Source organism: Triturus cristatus, chromosome 4_2, assembly GCF_964204655.1.
Source record: "Triturus cristatus chromosome 4_2, aTriCri1.1, whole genome shotgun sequence".
In the NCBI taxonomy this organism is placed as follows: domain Eukaryota; kingdom Metazoa; phylum Chordata; class Amphibia; order Caudata; family Salamandridae; genus Triturus; species Triturus cristatus.
This window is the reverse complement of record NC_140586.1, coordinates 267,459,320-267,484,908: the sequence shown is the minus strand read 5'-3', so window position 1 is coordinate 267,484,908 and position 25,589 is coordinate 267,459,320. Positions and strand designations below refer to the sequence as shown.

At 43.0% G+C, this 25,589-nt stretch overlaps 1 protein-coding gene across 1 annotated transcript in view; it reads left to right on the top strand.

The window, feature by feature from the left end:
* The window catches only part of LOC146833606 (cytochrome P450 2D15-like), a 565,139-nt gene that overhangs the window by 25,815 nt on the left and 513,735 nt on the right, over positions 1 to 25,589 (top strand). Inside the window, exon 2 of the mRNA XM_085601485.1 lies at positions 22,840 to 23,011. Coding sequence (XP_085457611.1) covers positions 22,840 to 23,011 — 172 coding nt within the window. The remainder of the gene's footprint in view (positions 1 to 22,839; positions 23,012 to 25,589) is intronic.

The window sequence follows — 25,589 nt, the reverse complement described above, 5'->3', positions numbered from 1 at the left end:
GAGTCCGACGTCGAGAAGCCTAGAGACCTGGGGCCGGAGGTGAAGAAGCGGCGCTGACTGGAAAGCAGACGTCGTACCCGGAGCCACCAGAGGTCGAGAGAGGGCGCCGACGGAGGTCGTGGAGAGTACCAGAGGTCGAGGAGGGAAGACACCTGAGGTCGAGTGTGCGGCGTCGACGGGGGAGTGAAGTCCGCCCTCCGGAGTCGCCGGAGACCGAGGTGAAGCGTACCGGAGGTCGGGAGTGGAGATCGCACTCCGGAGCCGCCGGGACCGAGGAGAATCGTGCCGGAGGTCGGGAGTGGAGATCGCACTCCGGAGTCGCCGGAACCGGAGGAAAGGAGCACCGGAGGTCGGGAGTGGAGATCGCACTCCGGAGTCGCCGGAACCTGAAGAGAAGAGCACCGGAGGTCGGGAGTGGAGGTCGCACTCCGGAGACACCCGGAAGTAGGGAGATCGTGACCCTGTGACGCCGGAGACCGACATCGAGCCGAGGCCGTCCGCCGACATCGATCCGGAACCGCCTCACGGCGTCAACAGGAACTGACATCGGGCCGAGGCCGTCCGCCGACATCGATCCGGAGCCGCCTCGCGGCGTCAACAGGAACTGACATCGAGCCGAGGCCGGCTAGCGACATCGAACCGGAACCGCCACACGGCGTCGACACGACTCCGGCGAAGTCGGAAGTTCATAAAAAGGGCAGTAAGTGGAATAGAGGGCGCCTAAGGCCCTGTGGAGCCCTAAGAGACCATCCTAGGGGATAGAGAGGTGTTAGGACCAGCCTGGGAGTGCCAGTGGTGGACTGAGACTGATACAGTGACCTGTGTGGGGGGGGGTAGTGTAGTTTGGGGAAGCCAGACTCCTGAGTTACCCTTGACCTACCTCAGTTTTAGCCTCAGCCTTATCCAAGCTAGGTGAGACACCCTCAGGCCATCCACATAACCACAAGCTGTGATTGGGCCGAATCAACCCATAGTACCTCACAAATGTGACCTGATTTGAAAGTGTACTGATGGCTTATATTTATTGAGAGTATTGTATTCTTTGTATTTATCCTATTTATTGTCTCACAGTATTTATTGTCTCACAGTATTTATTGTCTCACAGTATTTATTCCCTCGCAGTATTTATTTGCCTATGTATTTTATGCACATCTATTTATTCATTGATTATTTATGATCTGAGCTTATTTATTTGACCTATCCTTTTTACAGAAGAAGCTTTGTGTACTGTAAGTGTGTTATTATTTATTTAACCTGCAACTAAGAGAAAACAAGATAAACACAGAGATATTTTCATAAATTTTTACGGTGTAGAGTCGTTTTTGGAACGGATGAACGCATGGTTATTGTGAGGGTGTGACGTACGCTTAACACGGTGCCTTCCTTACCGCTCGAGCCAAGCTACCACAGTGTGTGTTGGGAAAAACCAGGTGACTGCTAACCTCGGTTGCCCGGGGTTTTCTAACAAGGGGTATAGAAATAAATAGAAAAAACGTCACCCTCCAATACATCATCCAATGTCTCCATGTGTTCAATACAACCACCTACAGGAGACATGCGCGTAAGGTGAATAGTGGTCTCCAGGATGCTCCAAAATTGTCTCCCTGCGCATAAAATGGCAGTCAGTCTATAGATGTCATATTAGAAATTAACAGTTGGTATACATGAGCCATAGCAGGGAGTGAGTAAATAGGAAGTGCGTAAAAATGTAATATACACTTTGATTGCCTATAGCCATCACTAACCTATTATTATTCTAAGCAGCATATTGGTATAGAAAAAGCTGAAAAAACTGACCTCTTATACTAAATCCTATACCACAAAACGATCTAGATGGGAATGAGGTTAGTGATGTTATAATGAGACAATGTCGCTTCTATCAATGGGAGTTCAGTGCACACCAGGATATGTCATCATTGAGCCCATTGATATGACTGCCCAATCTGAACAGTTATCGTTGTTCTCTTCGGAACAAAACTGTCTCTAAAGGACCCACGTTCCTATGATAATGGGGTTTATCAAGAACCACCCATTCGAGATCCATTTCAGAGTGGTTTGCATCTAGAAAGTGCCTGGTCAATTTTGTGTTGGATTTCTTACACTTGATGGAACTTTTATGTTCAATCAACCTGGTTTTTACCTTACGAGTAGTCATGCCTACATAGTACAGTTTGCAGGGACACTGAATGAGGTAAACAACTCCATCTGAATTGCAATTGGTGTGTGAAGTAAGACGCCAGTGCGTTTTTAATCCCAGATCTTTTGAAAATGTTTGTGTGGTGAGGTGACATACCACACAAGATCCACATGGATAATGCCCTAGAACTGGTGTACCTGTATTGATTGTTCATAGCTGACTAGCGACACTAGTGACTCTCGGCCGAGAATGTACTAAGATGTTACCCAGATTCCTACTTCGTCTAAATGCAAAGAGGGGTTTCTCACAAGTTTTGTTACCCTTATTAAGGATGTTCCAGTTGGTATTGATTGCCTTCTTTATGGTTGTGATGAGATGGCTGAAAGTACTGACACAAACCAAGCGATCGGAGGATGGTTTGACAATTGTTTCTAGCAAAGCTTCTCTGTTATTGTTCATAGCTCTCTTATTTGCCTTGCGAACCAAACCTGCTGGATATTAACGTGTTTGAAGTTGCGCACTGAGATTGGTAGCATGTTTATGATATGTCACAAGTTCAGTACAGTTTCTTCTTAACTGTAAAAATTGTCCGATAGGGAGATTATCCCGAAGTGCCCTAGGATGGAAACTTTTGTAGTTAAGCAAGGAATTACATGCCATGGGTTTCTGATATAATTTTGTGTAAATTTTACCTTCATGTGGGTATAATCTCAAATCAAGGAAGGGCAAGGTCTCATTTCTGGCTTCCCATGTGAAATTGAGGTGGATGTTAAGAGAATTAAGCCAAAAAGAGAATTCTGATAGTGAATTATTGTCACCTTCCCAAATAATTAGGATATCTTCGATATATCGCTTCCACCGCAACAGCTTGCTGTGGAAGGGATTATGCTCAGGATATATATGAGTGACCTCAAACCAATGCATGAACAAATTGGCCATACTGGGAGCACAAGTACTGCCCATAGACATGCCCATGACTTGCCAATACAGTTGTTCTTCGAAAGAAAAATAATTCTCTCTCATCGCTAGTTCAGCACACTTCATTACAAAGGCTGTAGGTGTTTGATCACTATGAGGATTTTCGTCCAATAGAACTTTGATGGTGCGGAGGGTTTCTTCTTGTGGAATGTTAGTATACAAGGCCTCCACATAAAATGAGGCCATAAGATGTTTAGTGGGATCGAATTCAATGGTAGTCAAGAAGGATAGAACATGTTTGGTGTCTTGCAGGTATGATGGCATCTGTGCCACCAATGGTCGTAAAAACCAGTCAACAAATTGCGATAATGGTTCTAATATAGAACCAATGCCAGATACTATAGGTCTACCAGGAGGTGGTGTCTGATTCTTATGTATCTTGGGCAAGATGTAGAATTCCGGGACCTTAGGAATGGATGTTTCGGATTCAGGAATTCGGCCTCATTTCTGGTAATCCATCCTGCTTCCAAACCTTCTTGAACTAGACTACGAATGACAATCTGTAATCTGTTTGTAGGATCACATTTGATAGGTTTATAGTACTTGAGATTATTTAGTTGTCTAAGACACTCTGTACGATAGGAAGTAGCATCCATCAACACTGTCGCCCCACCCTTATCTGCTTGTTTGATGACAATAGAAGAATCAGAGCCAAGTTCTTGCGCACACCGTTCTTCTGCTTTGCTCATATTGAAAAAGGGTTTAATAGCCCTGTTTTTGTTGACATTAAAGTGTTGAATAACTGCTTTTTCAAAAGTAGCTACCTCTCATGGCAGTTGTTGTAAGGTTACATTTTGGGGAAGTTATCGCCTTAGAGCCTTAGATTGACAGGAGGAGAAAGTTGTAGATCTGGGGTGAATTAGTATCTGCCATCATAGCATTGAGCTTTCCGTGTCTGGAAAATAGTTCAACAGCATTGCAAGAAATTTAAAAGGCCCTGACTGAAGGCAGGAGAAGCCATCGGAAAAAAAGGCTTTTTAGTTGATAGGGAAGCATGGCTGTCCTCACTTCGTCGCTATGAAGAGGTGATTCCAGTTTGTTTACTTAAGGTCGCCGTTTTTCAAGGGAGCGTCATCCAAGTTAAGTATTCTCACTGGTGTTCCAGATCTGAGGTCATTGCTGCATTGTTGTGTATTTGATGTTTCATATCATGATAACTGTTCATACCATAAAATATTAATGACACGACTTTGTAGGGAAAAATTGCTCTGTACAACGTTTCAAGCTCCATAACAATGCGAAAGTACGAATGTCATATTAATCTGTCATGCTGTATTGATTAACAAAATATAAATTGGGATTTGGAACACAACCATTGCCATCTTTTGTGAATCACACACTTATATGAAGTGCCACAATGAAATGTATAAGTGTTTTGCAAACTTGACAGACGTTCCAAAGTTTCCAAAGGTTTTTAAAGGCTACCTTTGACTCTGAACCGACATTACCCTTTCCCATCCGAGACCAAACTCACTGCTCGCCATGAGCCTATTTTTTTCTGTGTGGTACGGTCACCCTCATGAGAAATTTGCAAGAGGATGCTATTACCTAGCATGTCCTATTTCTCTTTAAGAAACAGGTGTCGTCCTTTGTTTGTATGTGTACCAAAAAGGCAATACTGTCCCTTGCAGGCCTCTATAAATGTCTCTCCCATACTGACACAGCCAGGGCTATGTGGCACATTGCAGTGACCCCTCTTAATGGTATTTGGACCAAGACGTGTAATACTATTCTTAGGAGCACACGTTTGTCGAGAATGATGTGAATACATAGGTCAGATTAATATTAATACATTCTATTGGAGAAAGTCACAGGGAGTCGCATCAAAGTGCAGTAGTTGACTGTGATGTGCTGGACATCTCTAATATTAGCACAACTTGCTTTAGTGGCATTTATGTCACTGTATGTATTTGGATGAAAAAAGACTTGTTGAAAGGATGAAATAAAATATATGCTTTAAAAGTACAAGTGTCCCTATAACTCACAATTATACATTTACTGAAAGAGACAATTAGGACCAGACACAATGTCCATGAAAACACATAAAATCTCATTTATTTAACAAATAGGTCAAAGTTGGTTGGTGGAGACACAAAACACAGAAGACAAGAAATCATATACACAAACTCAGGCAATTAAGTGTGACGCTATTCCAGAAAAAGCTGTTAGTCACAAATACATCTACAGCAGCAATTCTGCCCTTAAGTTAATTATTTTATGAATTTTATAGGGTCAGTGCATGAGAGCTGAAATAAAATATATGAGCATTATGTTGAGGGTTGGGTGAGGCGTCGAAGGTCCTAGAATTATCAGACTAACCCACAAAAATCAGCAGCTCCACTGATACGATAAAAAAAAATCTAATTTGTCCAGCTACTGAACAATTTAATGTTCATATGATATGATGCAATAAATTAGTTAGGTGATCTCTCCTGGATCCGCCTAATACAATCCAAGACCGCTTTTTCCTGGACCAGGCTCCCCACTGCTCTGTTTATGGGCTTTTCATTAAGGTTAGAATAACTTTTCAATCCACAATCTTTGTTTCTATAAAAATCATATCACCATTACTTATTCAAAAGGTTGTCTTGCACAGCCCATTCGCTGAACTTTCAACCGTTGGCATGATCATTAGCCAGTTGCAGATGTGGTAGTGGAGATGGATGTCCTTAAAAGACCACGGGAGGGTTTTAACGTGATGCGAGTGATACCTGCTGTTAACCTTAAGAGTAGGGTGATAGTTTAGAACTACTAAGTCTTCAGGAAAAAATGAAGAGAACAGTAGAGCTCATGTAGCTGTTGCTGAATACGCATGATAAGTTGGGAGCACGGCTAACCAACATTGTAAAGATGAAGCCCTGTGATGCTTAAGGACGTCGTTCCGTTGCTTAAAATTCCCCACTGTATTGAAAACTCACAAACACCTTTCCATTCCCTCCTGGATGCTTTCAATACAACCTATGGCTTGGCACTAAAGAAGAACTCATGAGAGTAGAGTACTAGGCAGTGAGGACCCAGTAGAGCTTCTGTTGAGCAACAAATCCATTTGAAGGTTCTGTGCACTCCGTAAAATACATTCAGGCCCATAAACCCAGCTAAAAAGATGGATCCAACCATGTGTCTGAATTTAATCTGTGATCAGGCAATGCCAGATCGCGGTAGCATGTGTTGTCCCTTTCCATGCGTGAGTGTGTGCCCCAGTGCTTGTTATGGATCTGCAATCAAGTCCCAGAGTTTCACCTGGTGTCTTCTACTGCTATCAAATAGGTTAATTCCGAGAGGTCATGGAAGGTGACCTGATAATATCTTAACCTCCAGTGGGTGGGTTTCTTCCATCATATCTGCTTGCATACTATGCTACCTGCATGCAGCCATGGAAAGCCCACTGAAGATAACTACTGTGTCCTAGTAGTTTCTCCTACGTGTATTTCAGCTCTTTGTTACACAGATTAATGATGAAACTAAATACAGCAGCATGAAGCATAAACGTAAAACTGTGAGGGCTCCGTATACTCAACTCAGATGTGCTGGAACCTTGACTTAGGGCTTTATGCAACTTGGAAGCCTTCCAGGAAAATTAACTTCCATTTATTTCAAGAAAAAATGAAAAAAACGTGTTCAATGAATATTTCTTATGGTGAGAAGGTGGCCTGATATATGCTGTCCACTGGTTCTAGTGGGCACCTTGTATCAGTCCAAAGAACCCCTTATGGTGAATTGGTTAAAGACAACCTTTATTGAAAGCTATCCTAGTGGTAGCTATGGAGAGAAGCCTTCAGGCTAAGTCTTGAAGGAATGTAAAGCAGCTTGTTTTACCAGTCTATAATCTCTTGAATGATCAAATGAAAGGACAGCCACACCAGGTATATATTCAAAATATATGTTTTTAGGTTCAAACACACCCCTCTATTCTCTTTATGAGACTGGAGTTCGAAGTACTTAGTTTACAAGTTAGCAAGTATCAGTAATAGCACACATACACATTTGGGCCCTAGGGGCGTACCAAACCATATAACAAAAAAGTGGTATAAGAACCACGGCTGGGATAGACACAAGGCCTAGAGCCTGTAGAATCGCTGGGACCCCAAGGAACCACCCAAGGTAGTGACACAAGGTACCCACGGGGACTGTATGCAGTGTGTGAACACAACCGCGGGTTCCTGTTATCTTCTATGGGCAATGTCGCGGTTGGAAATATAAAGATTAGGGACACTTCAAATCAAGTCAGGACCTAACCCTTTTGGACTTAAGAAGTTCTAGGGCTAGCACCCATGGGAGAACCGGAGTACTCGAGTCACCTCACCCAGGGAAGCCGGGTGCATAGGTGTCTTTTGGAGTCGGGTCGCGTCGTCGATTTCAATGGGAGCCTGCAAAGAACTGCTGCTGCGATTATTTTATAATCACAGTTAAGGAATCGCAAAAGCCTTCCTTGATGCATATACAAACTAATTTCTCCCTCTGTTAAACAAAAGACTTTTTGTTTTACAAATCATACATAGATGGGCATATACAATTAAATGTCTCAATCAATTTTTTTGGCACTTTAATTAGTCAACCTGATCTTGTTCTTGGAAACTAGGAACTATGATCACCAATGTCCAGGATCTGTATCAATGGTGTAGAATTAACAGCAGTCACTGATGTTTCAGGCCCAGTCTCTCCTTAAACAGTTAGATCTGATGAACGATTAGTTATTTGTCAAAAATGAGAAGAGTCTCTGGTAATAGACTTCCAAGTGCGCTGGGCAGTCACCATGTGTCTCTTGGTAGACACCATTTGAAAAGGTTGTGCATCAAATGGAGAATCGATTTTCTTCTCTGCATCTGCCATGCAAGCGCTCGATCTTCTTTCTTAAAGATGATGTTCTTCGCACATCGTCTTTAGTCAGCATATGCTTTTATCTTTTGTTTGTTCACCAAGTCTGTCTCCTGAGTTGCTTTCTCATTTTTCTTTCTCTGATTGATCAATTGAGGAAAATTGGTGTTCATTACTCTCCCGAACATCAATGTCGCAGGTTTGAGTGTGGTGATGAACAATAAGCTCTCAATGTAAAACTAAACAGAGTTTTCAAATCGAGCTTCTCAAGAGTAGCATGCTGTACTGCTTTCTCTAGTGTACTCATAAAACTCCCATAAAGTCCGTTGGCCTGTGGCCACAATGGTGTGCTCTTCTGGTGCTTTATATTCAAATGCTCCAAGACATCTTTAAACTCTTGACTATTTAAAGAGTGGCCATGGGCAGACTTCACTTTGGCTGGAAGACCCATGTTGCGAAGATGACATCTAGTCTTTCAATGACTCGTTCTTGAGTAAGAGAAGAAAAATATTCAATTAATGAAAGTGAGTATTCATCAATAATCACCAGCAGGTGATATCCATTGTCGAGTGGACCAGTTTTTGTAGAAAGGCAGCTGCATAGATGTCAGGCCTTTAATTCCTTTGCAAAACTGTCATCAAGATAAGGAAACCAGACACTGTCCCAGAGAGCTCGTTTTCTGGCAATGATTCCTCGATGTCCTTCATAGGTCACTTCAATTATTTTCTGTGGTAGACTCTCCAGAATCAGGATTCTTGACCTTTGTAGTATAACTCCTTCCTGAGTTATGGACAGTTCATCCTTGACATTTTTGTATTCTTGATATTCACCATCTATGGTGAGCTGTCGAGTGTGTTAGTTCCATGACTGATGTGTAATTATATCCTTCATCTTTAACATGTCACTATCATGGCTCGAGGCAGTGATAAACTGGGCTAATGAAATGGCAGCTGGTGTGTTCTATTTTATAATGAAGTTAATATAGGCCTCAGCCATCTTGGATAGAGTACCATGACCTTCTATAGGCACTCTGGAAAAGTAATCAGCAGGGTTCAGATCGTTCCATGGGCGATGCAAAATGGTATAATTATACTTGTAACCGTAGTCCCTATCGTTCAATGCAAGGAGGTATTTTGGCCTTTGGATTGCCAAATAGTCAGTAAAGCTTGATGATCAGTTACCAGTGTAAAAAGGTTTTCGGCTCAGGAATACATGGAAATGTTTACAAGCCAATACCACGGCTAAGCTTTCTTTTTCAGGTTGTGAGTAAGCATGTTCTGTTTGAGACAAACTTCTACTTGCATATGCCACAATATGCCTTTGAGTGTTTGGGTGTCCGCTGTGCTGTTCAAGGATAGCGCCTGACCCAACTGGGCTACATCAACAACAACCTCTGTATGAAGCATCAGATTAAAGCATGCCATGTCAGTGGCATTCTCAATGGCTTATCTGATCCTTTTAAAGCTTTTCTCACAATCATGTGACCAATGAAATTAAATATTATTTTCTGTCAAGTCTCTCAGTGAAGCACTTACAGTGGCAAAGTCTTGTATGTATCTGCAACAGTAACTGGCCATGCCAAAAATTGAACGCAGCATAGAAACATCTTGTGGGGGATCAGCATTTCACAGCGCTTGCACTTTAGCAGGATCTGTTGTTATACCCTCATCAGAAAAGATATGGCCAAAGAATTTTAGCTTCGTCTTATGGAATTCACACTTGTCTGCATTCAAAGTCAAACCTGCTTCTGCAAGTAAATTACATACTTGTGTAAGAGCTTTATCGTGCTACTTTTGTGTACCTCCAAAAACCAATATGTCATCGCTGTAATTGAATGCATTCATGACAAGCTGCATGATACGTCGAATAACGTCTTGAAATAGTCCTGCAGTGGCTGACACACCAAAACAGATCAACATTTGTAGAAAAGATTGTAATGTACCTGCAATCTTGTTCAAGTTCTAACTGATGATAACCTTCATTTAAATCAAGGCGAGAGAAGATCTTTGCACCATTTAATTGCATTATCGTGTCAGCAATATGTGGTCCTGGATGTCCTTTTCATTCAATTGCCTTGTTGGCCTGACGCATGTCAACGTATATGCGTACAGGTCCTTCAATGTCCTTTTTATTGTCCCGCCTGACAAACTTGGTAAAGGTCTTGCAAACCAACCACCAAGGCAGTGAGTTGATAATCTCACGTGATTTTAATACTAAAATAATATGGACTAATTTGAAAAAAAGAGTATGTCAAAAGGAGCTTGAGGTCAATAACCAAAAACATGAATTGGAAACCCTTGGTGTATACTTTCTGAATGGAAAAATAAAGGGAGACCGGCCAGCTGGCATTACCTTCTTAAGTGGGAAAAAACAATCCACTATTGATTACACAATGGTTAGTAATGAATTACTCCATTTAGTTGAATCGTTCCATATCCAATCCCGCCCTGAAAGCGACCACCTTCCTCAAGTTCTAGCTTTGCATGCAAATTAGTTTGAGAAAAAGATCACCACAACTTTAACAGAAATGCCTGTAATATACAACTTAAGGAAGCTAAAATGGCGCGGCAAAAACATCAAATGAACTATGGATGTCGCACATAAATATATAAACAATAGTGGGTCGCACAGTGTTCTATCATTAGAAGAGGCTTGGGAAACGTTAGGGAAAACCTTAGTTAATACATTTGCAGCACTTCCAGTATGCCCAGGACCACAGGGAAGAATATACGAACCATGGTATAATATTCAGCTGCGTGACCAGAAAAGGGAAATAGCAAAGGCGGTGAGAAAAAGAACAGTCACAGCAAGAGCAGGAAAAATAGTAAACAAGCAGCACATTAAAGATATGAGGAAGACATACAAGGAGGAGTGCAAAATAAGAGCATATGGAAAAACTCTGGGAGCAATTACTTTGGGCCAGCAAATTGCCAAACAGCTGCGAGTTTTGTGGCATAATAAACAAGTTAATAAAGGGAACAAAAACGTACCAAATGGCAGGAATAAGCAAGGTAAAATGGGCACAACACATACAAAACTTATATAACTTCACAAAGAATGATGAGCAACCGAGGCTGGAATGTGATCTGGAAGCCTTGCAGGAGGAAAAGCAGAGTGCAATCGCAAACTGTCCATCAACTCTGGAAAACGTGCAACCTGAAAAAGACCTTAAGGAATTATGCCAGAGTGGCTCAAACCCTTTAACCAACAGTACACAACTAAAAGAAGTAATAACAAAACTGAAAACAGAGGGAGCAGCAGGGCCAAATGGCCTTCCAAACGCACTTTTTAAACAAGAACCAGATCTTTGGGCAAATACCTCACGCCACTATTCAATTATCTGTACTCTCAAAATAAGTCTCTATATTCTTGGAAAGGGAGTCTATTTCACCCCATTTATAAGAACGGAAGTTGCAATGAGCCTGGGAATTATAGGCTTATAGCCTTGATGGACGTGGAGGAAAAACTTTATGCATCTTGCATCCTGTTAGATCTACAAGCATGGACAGAGTCACACGGTATAATCCCCAAAAATCAAACTGGTTTCAGACAAGGAATGGGTACAACTACGTACCTGGCAGCGTTAGCAATCCTCACGGAAAAAGCCACAATTAAGAACACAGGACTTTTTGCATGTTTTATAGATCTAAAATCCACCTTTGACAGAGTCCCACGAGATCGACTCTGGATGAAACTAAAAGAATGGGGATTACCACAACAACTAATTAGCGCCATAGTAGCTCTCCATAGTGAAACCTGGGCAAGGGTGAAGCTGGGAGACGGTAGCATTCTATCGTCCAAAATAAACATTTACAATGGCCTGAAACAGGGTTGTGTTTTGCCCCAAGCCTTTTTAACCTGTACCTCGCAGACCTGCAATCTTATTTGCTAAAAATAAACGGTCTTCCTCCAAAGTTAGCTGAAGACCATATACAGTACCTGCAATATGCAGATGATATAGTGGTCTTGAGCCAAACTCCAATTGGCTTGCAAAGAGTCATTAACCACCTGATAAATTATTTCGACCAGCAAGGGCTAGAGATAAATAAGAAAAAAACAAAAGTTGTGCGATTAGCAGGCCCTAGTCCAGGAAAGTTCAGGTGGTTTGCCAAAGACAAACAAAAAGAGGACGTTTGTACCTATAAGTATCTGGGGGTTAACTTGGGTCGAGCTATGTCCTTCACTGAACAGAAAAGAGCAAAGGCTCAAACACTAATCTTTGCATATAAACAATTGAAACAAAAACTGAGTTGCCCATCATACAGTCATCTTTTGAAAGTAATGGCCTCTCAATTACTTCCGGCACTGGCATACGGTTTGGAAATATGGCATGGCCAGGAATTTTAAGTCTTAAACGAACTACAGATAAAGGTGTATAGAGCCGTTTTTAATCTTACGAAAAGTATTTCACCAGCACAGATCCGCCTGGAATTCGGCTTACAAAATCAGGAATTCCAGCGACAATCTGTTTTTGTGAAACTGTGTTAGAAACTCCGTTCCTCAGATCCTGGTTCTCTAAATAACCTATGTTGGACTGAAATAAAGGCTCAGTTTGAATTGAATACATCGTACTCATGGGGCGAATACTTACGATCAGCATTGGCGGCACTAGACATACAAGGGGCATGGGACAGTAAGATGGAAAGGGCGGCATTTAATAGAATGTGTAATAGTGCCGCAAAAAATCTGTCCTTTTTCGAAGACAAGAAATTACTGGTAAAACGCAAACATTCTTAGAAATGTTTATAAGAATATAAACAAATAAATGGTCCTAAATTCTAACGTTAAACCAAAACCGCAAGCTTATTTAGTGGCACATTTTCGATTGGTTCTAAAAAAGAGTTTCAAGTTGTTCCGGTTTGGAGAATATGAAACGAAGGATTTGCGACAAACATGGAAAAGAAAACATCTAAATGCAAATTGCCGTTTATGTGGATATTATAATGAATCTTTATGCCATTTGATGTGTGTCTGCCCTACAGTGAAAGAAGCAAGAAGGAGACTTTTAAAACTCATTTTAAAAGAACGTAACTTTCGTACCTGTAGACAAACTGTAACTTGTTGGATGGGGGCACATCAACCATCTTAATCTGTCGAGGGGCGAAGTTTCTTACCTTGATTGATACACTTTTCCGAATAGTGGACAATAAAAAATGAACTAGGTCATAAACGAGTTGGAAACTTTACATGAATTGTAAAAAAAAACAATTTTTATTTTTTAAATGAATGATCTTATCATGAAACTTTGTTTTAAATCTTTGTAATTGATTTTTTTAAACAAAATTTTCAGTATCATGCTTTATGGTTGTGAAAACCAAATAAAGTTTTTCTTGAGTGGACTGACAAGGTCCTTTTTAGGCACTACTACTAAGGGAAACCCATGGCATAGGACCAGTGGAGCTCTCAACAATATCATGCTTAAGTAGTGATCCAAGTTCTTTTTCAATAACTTCTTGCAGATAGAAAGCAATTTGTCTCTGTCTCTGAGCAACAGGACAGATATCCTCATTAATATGTAACTTAACTTTCATGGTCTAAATCTTTCCCAAAGTATGAAATAACGAAGGGAACTGACTTACTATACTGCGGTGCGCATTTATGTTGTGATTCACGGAAATCAGTCCCATATCAGCGGCTGTGCTGAAAATGAATAGACTGGCACTTGATGCAGTGCCTTGAAGGACATGGATGGGTGCTTGCACCTTCGTTTTCTTGTGCTTCGCTACAAATGAACATTGACTTTTTAAGGGCGTCGATGTAGCCCATGTATACAATTTGGCTTTGAAGGCGTAAGTTGCAGCAATGGAGATAATTCATTATATTTCTCCTCAAACATAATGTTTATCGTTGCATCACTGTCGATAATGAAAGGTATCTAACGACCGTGTAATCTTCGCATAAGGTTTTAAGGACTTTGGTACTTTGGCATATTGATCTTTCTTGACTGACATGGCGGCCAACCAACATGTGCACACTTTTCTGAGGGAAACATCGACAAGGCACAATACGTTTCTGCACTTTCACTTGATACTGATACAGAATAACTGTTTGATGAGGATTTAGATGACAATCAACTTCGTTCAGTGTCGATTTGTCTTAACTGATGTTGCCACTTGACCATGTGGGTGTGCGTCGAACGTTGCACTTAGTTTTTCCTTTGCCCTGCAAACCATCACAAAATAGTTCTTCTCACCACACACTTTACATATCTGTCCAAAAGCAGGATATTTGCCTTTGTGTGGAAATGAAAATCCACATCTAAAGCACAGCTTCTTTTTACATGTAGACATCACTTTGTGTCCTTCAGTCTTTTGTTTTGGCTTACTTTTCACACTCATGACGGATTCATTTCAGGCACCTCCCGCCTCCATGCCAGCAGCTTGTCTATCGGCATGCTCTTCGGCTCTGGCAGCCACTAACAATCGCTCCAGACTAAGAGTTTTTCTCAGTATTCGTCTTCCCTAGGAATCTGACAAGCATCTGTCAATAACTCTCATACTCATAACTTCTTCATTATTAAATTAACTGAACTAAATTTCTGATAAGCGTGTCAAGTCTCTACAAATTTAGAAATGGTTTTACTAACTTTCTGGCGTTCTTGGTTGAAGATTTATAATTCGTAATAAACATTTGGTATAGATTAAACTTGAGATTCAACCCTTCTTTAATCTGATATGTGACTTCTTTGTCAGTTCGCAGCATTTTCTTTATGACTTCTTTTACAATATCACCAGCAAGATTATTGAGATACTTGATAATCTTTTTGGTATCAGTCTCTTCAAGTGCATCAATGAAATCATCAAATGTCTCCATCCAAGCAGTCCATCTATCGTAAAACATTTTTTGCTCTCTGGCTGTATGGAATGGTGGTGGTAGTTTCAGGAAAGCGGAAGCATTGTAGCCATTTATGGAAGTAGCTGACATTGAGGGTGGAGCTCTCACCAGCTCCCTTGGCTTGTCATCCTGAACCTGCTTGTGTGGGCCATCTCTGAAGCCTTGAGATGTGCTTGCCTCTGGATCATCCTGAATGACTTTTGAAAAAACGGCCTCAGTAGTCGCCTCCATGAACACCATTCACTATTCTGAAGATATCAAAGATTGTGGTGATTGTGGCGCACTTGTCAAATACAACCCCTGTTGCGCCGGCTGGTGCTGAAGTTGTACCGGCTAACTTTACCCGGGTTCTGGTGAGTAAATAACAGTTTAATCCTTTGGCCGCTCTTTGCATGCTTTTTGTCTTCACCACTTTATAATTGTAATGTTATCTTGCAATTTGTGATTATCAATAGCTGATCTTTGAAAATGTGTTTGCATCTGCCTTCAGTATTAACGCTCCGTATTATGTCTGACTATATATTGCATAGCAGTGCAGTACCTTTTAGTACGTTCTGACCAGCAGGTGCTTGGTCACCGACACGTAGATTTCATTGCAGTGCTTTTGTGGTTTTCAACTTTTTTACAATGGCTTGAGGTGCGCTTTGAATCCACATGCGTTAAGCGTAGGTTCTGTACTTCGACTGCAACACTTGGCATGCACATTCAGTTTGATTGGACCACGGTAAACTCTCTGGGAGAGCACTATCGTTCTTCGGTTTAATTGTCCCCAAGCTCGTTGCCAGTTGTAGCATTCTCCCCAGCCTGATTACTCGCAAATGACTACACCACACACGGGGCTTAGTATTACACTACTTTATTTGCCTTTGTGTAACTGCGAACTCGAATTTTAAACCAGGCTTCATTGCATTTTGCTCTAACACTTATGACACATTTCAACGGAGTCTATCATGAGCCAAAAGGGTTCCATCATTTCTAACTCTCAGGACACTGCAGTGCCCATGCTTGGCAGTAATCTAACAAAAGGGTTGACTAAATACGCCGATCAAGCAATAAGAGCAATTATTTTGATACAGAAAACAACAGTTCACTGCGGACTAATTCAAATCATGAATTTATCAATATACAGATGCATAATTCACCCAAGAGGAAAAATCAAATGTTTTAATCATAATGTACAACCAACCAGATAGAAATATCTTTATTTATTAGTACTCAACAATAATCAATTAAGAGCTCTGAAAAGTGATCACACGGTGTGGCAAATGTGAGGGAGTAACGTGTATAAAGAGAAAAACAAATTACTCTCGGACTCAAAAGTGTATGAAACATAAGCGGTTGGGAAGTTCATGTGTTGGTTAGCCAGTGGTATTTTGACCTCAGTTGTGAGTGAGATGTCATCATCAGGACTGGAGACCACAGCTAAGCACTATGGAAACGGGTTATGTGGTCCTAAGCTGAATGATTGTGGATGCAGGGCTGGCAAACAGAATGAATGACTATCATGGCAATCAAGATGACAACTGAATTGAAGGCAAGAGCTCAGGTTTTCTGTAACATGGTAAAAAGTGGGTGTCTGCTGGAATGGGGCCAGAGTCAGTGCATCAATGGTGCCCACATATGGGCTAAAAGGGAGGAGTTAACAGAGTTAAGGTTCCTCAACAGGGGGCAGTCAAAACACCTTGTGAGGAACTAATGAAGTGAGATTGGCCGAATTCTAGGGTCAGCATATGAACAAATCAAAAGGATTCACCTGATCCAAAAATGGTGCCAATAAATTGCACCCCTTGTTAGCAAATCACAAGTTCATTCAGAAAGGTGCACTATGATAGTTCAATATGAGTGAGCTCTGATCTTCTATCCAGTTGTCACCCTAATTGACACAAATGAGACAAGCCAGTTCCAGGCGCATCTCCAGTTGAGCAGATGTGGGCTATGCCGTATTGTCCGGAGGCAGCAGCAAGAGTGCAGCTGTCTTCTTCTAGACAAAGGGCATCGATGAAGAGTGGGTCACAGGTCACAGCATGGACTAATTCCAGCTGGACTGATTGAGTTATCAACTCAGTGGCTTGGTCCTCCCTAGGTCGGGGCAGCATTTTAGTCCTCTTCTGATCCCAGGTCCATGTCCTTCAGCTGAGTGGCTTGAAGATGCTTTAGTGCAGCAGCGGTTGCTACATCCTTTCAGATGAACTCTTGGTCAGCCCCTCACAGCTGCACAGTAACTCGGGCATGCAGTGGCAAGTGTCTCATATCAGTAGCTTCACTTTTAGCTGTGTAGTTGACACAGCACATGCTGGACAAGTCCAGGGGCCTACACAATTATCTTCTTTAGCGGCCCAGAACACTTGAGCTAACTCTAGACAAATGCCATTCCTGCACCAGCAAAATCTATTCAGGTACACTTGGTGAGTGTCATGATTTAGCAATAATTTTCTCTACAGAGGTGCAGACCACTCAGGCACACTTTGGGACAAGTTCTATGGCTGCATCAGCAATGTCAGCAGGGTGACAAACTTCTGCAGTGCCATGACTCCATTTTATGCAATAGAGACTGGCTGTGGGCTTGGAGCTGCTAGGCATGATTCCATCTGTCTCTGTCAGATGAACCCTAAGCAACAGTGTTCACTACTGTAGGCCACTCAAGTAGTCCACTCCTGCAGGGTTTACTCGCTCCATCCCTCTTTTACCAGACAGGAGCCCCCAGGCATTGCATGGCAAGGAACAGCTCTTCTTTCAGGTCAGGCTCCGGTGAGCTGGCTGTCAGGCAAACACCAGCCCGGGTTGCGCAGTTGTCCCCCAGGTACTATGGGGACCATCCCATTCTTTGTCGAAGAGAACTTGGAACTGGAAGAAGTAGGTCAACAACTTTTATTTTTTTACAGGTACAGCGGATATGTTAGTGTATATTCTCTATCTGCACTTTCAGAACCAGGTTCTTCTATCATGTATCCATCTCAGGCTGTCTTTAAGACTCGGCCTTTGTCTAGAGTGATGCTCCTCAGAGTAGGGTTGTCCCCAGGTTGCAGTGGCAACAACAGAGGAACAAAGAGGTGTCAACACTCTGCACTTGGCTACCACAGCCACACTGGCCAGTAACCAGGAAGAGATACTAAAGACTATCCCCTTTCTTAAGGGGGCCTTCACACATTCTGCCTTGCCATCCACCAAGTGACATTATTTAGGGAGACTAATCAACAGCTCTCTACAGCAAATGGGCCTCATTGCATTTATAAGGGGGCTTGTCTCCTCTTTCCCCCATTCAGTGTTCACGTACCTTCCATCCAGTCTCTGAAATGTCAGCAATATACTTCCTTTATCTGAAATTGAAATCTCACCTCAATCCTGCTCACATGAACAGGCTTGGGACTTCCAAAATGGAACCCACATGCCTTTCTTCCTCTGGTTCACTAACACATTCACAATGTGTGCTGCTCACAGACCACACACATACATACATGTTCACATGCACTCAGGATATCAGTTCAGGGGTCAAGATTTGTCTATTGCAGTGGAACTTTACTCCTGTGGGTCAGTAGACTACACTTCTGTGACACCAGAAAAAAGGTCTGGTTACACTAAGATCACAAAAAATATGACATGCTACTGCCACAGTGATACATGCTTGAACCTGTGACAGGGACAATTGGTCTCTGTCACTATGGAGAGCACATCTGACATGACCCACTTGGTATAGTGCAAGTTCAGGCCCAGATACACATGAAGACACTGGTCTAGGCCTTTGTGCAAAACTAGATTAGCATGAGGCTAGGGTGAAAATCCAATAAACAAGATACCAGATACTCGCAGTTGGACAAGACTGTACATAATGCAGGGTACATTCATATACCAATAACCTAACACCAGAGTGTGAATCTTTGTTTACTTGCTGGTCAGAACTCCCAAACCTTACCACCTCATTCTTTCTAACCTACTGTCAACCTCTACATAATACAACATTCACTAACACCCTACAGAACTCTGTATTGGACATCATAATTGACTAATCTAATCAATGCAACCTAGACCTCAATGCCTGGATTACAAGATCTGACTTCCACCTGACTGCAGGGATTCTCGATGGCCTTAAAGTGTTCAATTTACCATAAGGATAAGACATGATATAGTCTATATTTTCATGCCATATTCATGGCAGAGGAACTTATCTTAGTGAAAGAACAGTCCATCATACCGTTTACTTCAAATTAACAGTCTCAATGATGCCACTACTACCAAAATCACTCAATGGCACGAGGACAGCTTTCACTTTGCGAGTCATTTACAACACCCTTTGAGGTGTCCATAACTTTTCAAAGGTTGGTAATCACAATTTCTCTCTCAAACCATTGATACATGCCAATTCTATTCGCGATTAGGAGGCAACATCTCTTTCACACCACCTATTTGCAAATAGGGCTTATTTACAACCCCCTTTGTGAGTTGGACAGGCTTTTACAACTCACAAAACGGGTTTAAGACATACTCAAATACCATGTTGTGGTCAAAAACACTATAATTCCCTAAATTTCAGGGTTTGTGAATGTAAAAGGGTTTCAATTGTCGGGTGCATCGATTCTTAGGGAAATAGCTAACTCTTAACCCATTTGCATTCAAATGGGTTAAAAGCAAAGCGTAAACCTTAAGAAGGCACAAGAAGTTCTGGTGATAAGAACTTAGGGGCATATTAACAAGGCGGCGATATGAAATTATCGCCGCTTTTGCGTCCGTTTTTGGGCGAAAAGTGGCGATAATTTCATCGCCTTATCAGCGAAGACACGCTATCGCGTGTCTTGCTGACTTAGCGCCCGTTTGCAGCACGCCTCAGATCGCATCGCTAATGAGATGCAAAGGAGGCGTGCCTGACAAGACTCCCTTGGGAAAATATTGTGAAGGCAGCTTCGCGATACTAACAAGGGAGTGTAGCGATTTTTAAACTCGCGTTAAGTATGCCTTAACGCAGGAATTTAACGTCTGTTAAATTCCTGACTAAGGCATACTTATCATGGGGGGTGTATTTTGTGGCTAAGACCACAGGCCCTATCATCTAATATATCGCCGTCTTCCACCATGGAAAACGGCAATATCCCAACTATCTCTGGAATTTTTATCGCCTCTGCAATGTGCGTTGTTAATAACGCGCAAACCGGGTGATAAATTCCAGAGATAGCCGGCGATAAATATGCAAGCGCTAAGCGCGCTTTGCGATATGTATCGCCGGCCCTTGTTAATATGCCCCTTATTTACTTAATAGGGGGAAAAATATAACTACACTAAGAAAAAATAGAAATTTAAATAAAACTCCTACTAAGGGTCAGGAATTTCCAGATAATTTTTACTAGAGACCCTCAACCCGTGGCTCGGCAGAAGCTGAAAGGTTTTGGTTAAAGTCAGTTACCTTGATAAACACCGATTCTCTGCAGCAATATTGCAAGCATACAAATTGTTTTCTTACAGGACTTCTCAGGCAGGTGTCCTGTGACCCTGTCTACTTGCAGCATCATTTAGGTTGTCTCAACATTGAAAAAAGTCCCCGCACGATTACTTCACCCTACTTCAATGAATGTAGTCCATGTCAGGAGTCAAGCACTCCCAGGTATCTGGACAACAAGTCCACCCTGTGCACTCCCACTTTTCTTCTGCAATCTTTTAAGGAGTTGAGATTATATCTATTTTCTCAGTATGGTACATTACAATTCTTAGGGTGCATCCTTATTCACTTTGCAGGATTCGTCTGCACTCTTGGAGTGTTGGCCATGCCTTGCAAAGCTTTTGTAGGTCAATAAAGAGAAATTGTCATTGACATCAGTGGTAATGTGGACCATTAATTTTTTGTGGAAATGAAGGGTCCCTTGGGACAAGTTACCTGTCACAATGAACATGGACATTTTGTCATTTTCATTTAGTCTCTGGTGAAGGTGCACACTCTGTCCTCCACTGCTTTTGCCCCAGCATAACAACTCAGGGGCATACTTACAAGGGGATATCACCACCATAGAGTCACTTTTAGCGATGTTATGGTGGCAATATGCCCTTTTCCATATTTACAAAATGGCATTAAGGTCACTTAGCATGAAATGGCTGAGCAGTCGATGTTGCTATTGGTGTTCCCTTCAACACCTATTGCTTCTGATGCTGCCCCAGATTCAAAAGGAGGTGTAAATTCGAGGCAGCTCCAAAAACTAACACCATGCAAGAGAAGGCGTTAGAATTGCAAAACGAGGAGAAATAAAATTATTTCTCCTCGTTTTTGCTTTTTGTATGTGTGCTGCATTCTGCAGCACACATAGAAAGAGCAAAATGCCATGAGTGATTGTTTATGTGCAGGAAGTGGCACCTTCCTGAACATAAACAATCATTGCCTGCATTGCAGGCACCCTTACCCTGTTCTGCAAAGGTGCCTGCATTGGCACTAGGCGGTACAAAAGGGGGTGGTAATGGACGGAGCATCAGAGCCAATCAAACACACACACCCAGTCCACAGATCTGAGTTTGATCCATCACCGTTCTTTAGCCCACTCTGCCACCCCAGTTCAGACATGGCCATATGCAAATCAGTCTGACCCTGTGCCTCTTGGGAACAGTGCAGCCCGAACTGCCAAGCCATGCCTTCCCTGGACCGGAAACAAGCTTCCTAGGACCGGTTTCTGGCATTTCAGCCGTCTTCAGCCAGGCTTGCTTGAATCCAGTGGCAAAGTGAGCAAGGGACTCACGTCTGAGAAAACCCTGCCAACTTATGGCGAACAAAGCAAAAACCAAAGGAAATGATGGACGGAGTGTTGAACATTGCAAGCACTCACCCCCAGTCAACTGATCTGGGTTTAATCCATCACCATTCTTTAGCCCACTCTGCCACCCCAATTCAGACATGGCCATATGCAAATCAGTCTGACCCTGTGCCTCATGGGAACAGTCCAGCCCGAAATGCCAAGAAATGCCTTCCCTGGACCGGAAACAAGCTTCCTAGGACCGGTTTCTGGCATTGCAGCCGTCTTCAGCCAGGCTTGCTTGAATCCAGTGGCAAAGTGAGCAAGGGACTCAACGTCTGAGCATATCCTGGCGAACTAAGCGGTACAAAAGGGGGTGGTGATGGCCGGATCAGTTGACTGGGTGTGAGTGTTTGATTGGTTCTGATGCTCCGTCCATCACCACCCCCTTTTGTACTGCATTGGCACTAGGCAGCTGCATTTAGTGCCAGTGCTAGGGGAAACACAGGGGTGCACCATATTCTTGTGAATATGGCGCATACCTGTATTTTGAATATGTTGGAGCTCGGCGCTGCCAAATTTGGCACAGCTGCGCACTCCAACATTTTCCCATAAATATGCCCCTCAGTTTGAGTTATCAATTAACGGTTACTAAAGTCTATGTAACACCTGTGCTTGTATCTAATGGTGAGTATGCCTTTCTATCTCCTCTACTCTCTTTTCAGGCCCTCATTCAGTTTCTATATCCCATCAGTCCACAAGCCATAATGTATGTCTCTTTCTCTTTCTGTGTTTGATCGATAGATTACAAGTAATCACTGAAAGTGTTTATTTAAGACCCGTCTCTGCTATAGTTTTGAGCACAATAGACAGTAAATGTAGTAGTAAATGTTTGTAGTAAATGTTTGTTGCCACTGGAACTTAAAAGGAATGTGATGCTTTGGGCTGGAAAAGTAGTTGTGTTTTTCTTAATTCTAAAGCACTCACACAGCACAACAGAAAACAAAACAATAACAAAACGCAAAGCAAAATAACAGCACAAAAATTATAGTGCCAGCACAAACACGACACAAATACAAACACATGATAACAGCAATAACACAATGGAATAATGCAGCACAGAAAACACGACAGTAAAAAAACCACAACACATCACCATCACAACAAAACTCAGCACAACAAATATGCACTAGTATCTTCGTCACACATTACCGCATCAACAAATCTGCTTTCATAATATGGTGGTACAAGGTTTTAACACCAACCACTCACTGCCTTACTTAACATTAAGGACATCCAATAGCAGCATTTTAAAATGTTTTCTTCACTGGCCTTAATGTTTTCCCCTCTATTTCCCCGCTTTCTTTGCTGCAGCTGAGGAAAACGTATGGCGATGTCTTCAGCTTGCAGTTCTGCTGGGATAACGTGGTGATCATTAGTGGGTTCGAGTCCGTGAAGGAGGGGCTCATTGCCAAATCCGACGACACTTCCGACCGCCCGCCTAATATACTCATCAAGAAGTTTGGCTTCCATGAGGATAATACAGGTTTGTGTCCCAGTCCATAGCAATAGGACATTTTGAAACTGACTAAGGTCTTCTGCAATATTTTGGCAATGAACACAGCTAGCATAACTTGTCATGCCATTAAACTCTCTGGATCTGATCCAAAAAAGCTGTTTAATTTTTTTTTGTTTGTTCTTCGTAGCACATACCCTGTATTACCAGAGTAAAATCACCTTTTGGAATTGAAAGCAGTTGATCTAAGGAAGTGTTCCGCAAAAACTCCGCGGAATTCCAAAAAGTTTGTTTAAGGAAATACTCATACAAACAGTTTTATGTAAGGAAATCAAGCATTGGTGTGGATTAGGTGCTCCAGAGCTCGAATGAGCTGGGAATTTGGGCTATCCTAGTGCAATCCTATAAACCTACATTATTGTAGACATTCGCAAGCTTTTTCTTACCCATTTTCAACCTGGAAAAGGTCAGTCTTTTCCACAAATCCAGGGAGGGAAGTGGGGAAATCCCAAGAAATATTTTACCTTTAAGAACAAAAAAAGTAGTTCCTTTCCACAATGTGAAGTCAATATATGAAGCCTAGATCACATATGATTGTCATTGGAAGTAATGTATATTTCGCTCAAATTCTTCTTAAAAATAGATTGAAGTCCTAAGTGCGAGCCTGGCTTTAAATTATTAATTGCTAGTGTTCATCCTGCTGCGGGACCTTCACCATGATGAAACCAAAATGTATATTACTGCGGCAAAATCTCCAAAAAGCTGTCAATGTTATACACCAAGGTGCCGATTCCGATCCGGGAAAAAAAAATTGCGTACGACTCGTATCCGTATATTTTCACGTACGAATCGGACAACTACCGTAAAAACTGCGAAGTACGATTCGTACATGAAAAATACATACGAATTGCGTCGGGAAAATGGTCCGAGAGGGAGCCGTAAATTTTTACGTCCGAATAGCGTCGGGAAAAGTGTCCGATAGGGAGCCGGACATTTTTACGTGCAAATCGTAAAACAGAAGTCCGAGCGCGCAAGTACGATCCGTAACGCCCGTCCGAATACACAACCGCATGTAAAAGGCCCCGTACAGAGTGAACACTGTAGCCTACATGTACACGGGTAAACTTGTGCCTGGATACGAGTCGCACAGCCCCCCTCACCCCGCACATGTCAGCACCATACCCCCGTATGTCAGCACCGTACCCCCCCTCCGCACCGTACCCCAACACCGTAGCACAGCCCCGCACCTGTACACACCGTACCCCAACACCGTAGCACAGCCCCGCACCTGTACGCACCATACCCGAACACCGTACCCCCAGCCTCCCATATGTACGCACCGTACCCCCAGCGCATACCCTCAGCCCCCGTATGTACGCACCGTACCCCCAGCCCCCGTATGTACGCACCGTACCCCCAGACCCCCGTATGTATGCACCGTACCCCCAGCGTGTAGCGCTCGGGGTACGGTGCGTACATCCGGGGGCTGGGAGTATGGTGCATACATCCGGGGGGCTGGGGGTACAGTGCGTACATACGGGGGGCTGGCGGTACGGTGCGTACATACGGGGAGCTGGGGGTACGGTGCCTACATCCGGGGGGCTGGGGGTACGGTGCCTACATACGGGCGGCTGGGGGTACGGTACGTACATCCAGGGGGCTGGGGGTACGGTGCGTACATGCGGGGGGCTGGGGGTACGGTGCGTACATCCGGGGGGCTGGGGGTACGTTGCGTACATACGGGGGGCTGGGGGTACGGTGCGTACCGGGCCCCCTTTTCCTCGTGCATCGCGGCGTACTTAACTTTTCCGGCACTTTTTGGCTCGCGTAAAAATATAGCCGTGCGGAGTGCTGTGGGTACGAATCGTACTTGCTGGTCTGTAAAACGCTGCCTGACTCCGTGCGGACGTCGTGTACGCGCTGTCCAGGATCGGAATTGTATGTATTTTTTAGCCGCACTGTGTTTTTTACGATTCGTACGGAAATGGTATTTCTGTATGAATCGTACTTGCTGGTTTGTACGGTGGATTTCCCGGGTACGAGTCGTACGGAGAAAACGCTCCGTACGACCATTTGTACACGGGTTTTACAGGATCGGAATCGGCTCCCAAATGATGTTAGAACAAGTCTGACTGAAGTACCTGTCTATTGGCAGAATTAAAGCTCAATTCAATCTCAAAACATTTGACATGGTTTGAATTTCTAACACTAAGGGCCTCATTATGATGGGGATCGCACTTTCGTCCAACCGCCATCCTGTCGGGAATGGGACCAGTCCCGTTTCCGGTATTACGATGCGACCGCCTTGAAAGTCGCAATGTGTATCTGTTGTATTGCGGCGTGTGCTGCGGGCTGCAGCACACGCTGCAATACAGAAAAAGACATTTCAAACTTCCAACATCCCTGCACCATGTGGTGCCTGTCACATCGTGCAGGGATGTTTAGGGGGCACCATAATTGCCCCCAGAGCCCATGGTGGAGGTCCAGGGAGAAAGGGGGACCCGCCATGGGCCCCAAGTCACTTTCCGCCTGCCTTTTCATGGCGGGTTAACCGCCATGAAACTGCTGGCGGAAACAAACATTGCAATCCCTACGGCGGTGCCTGTAC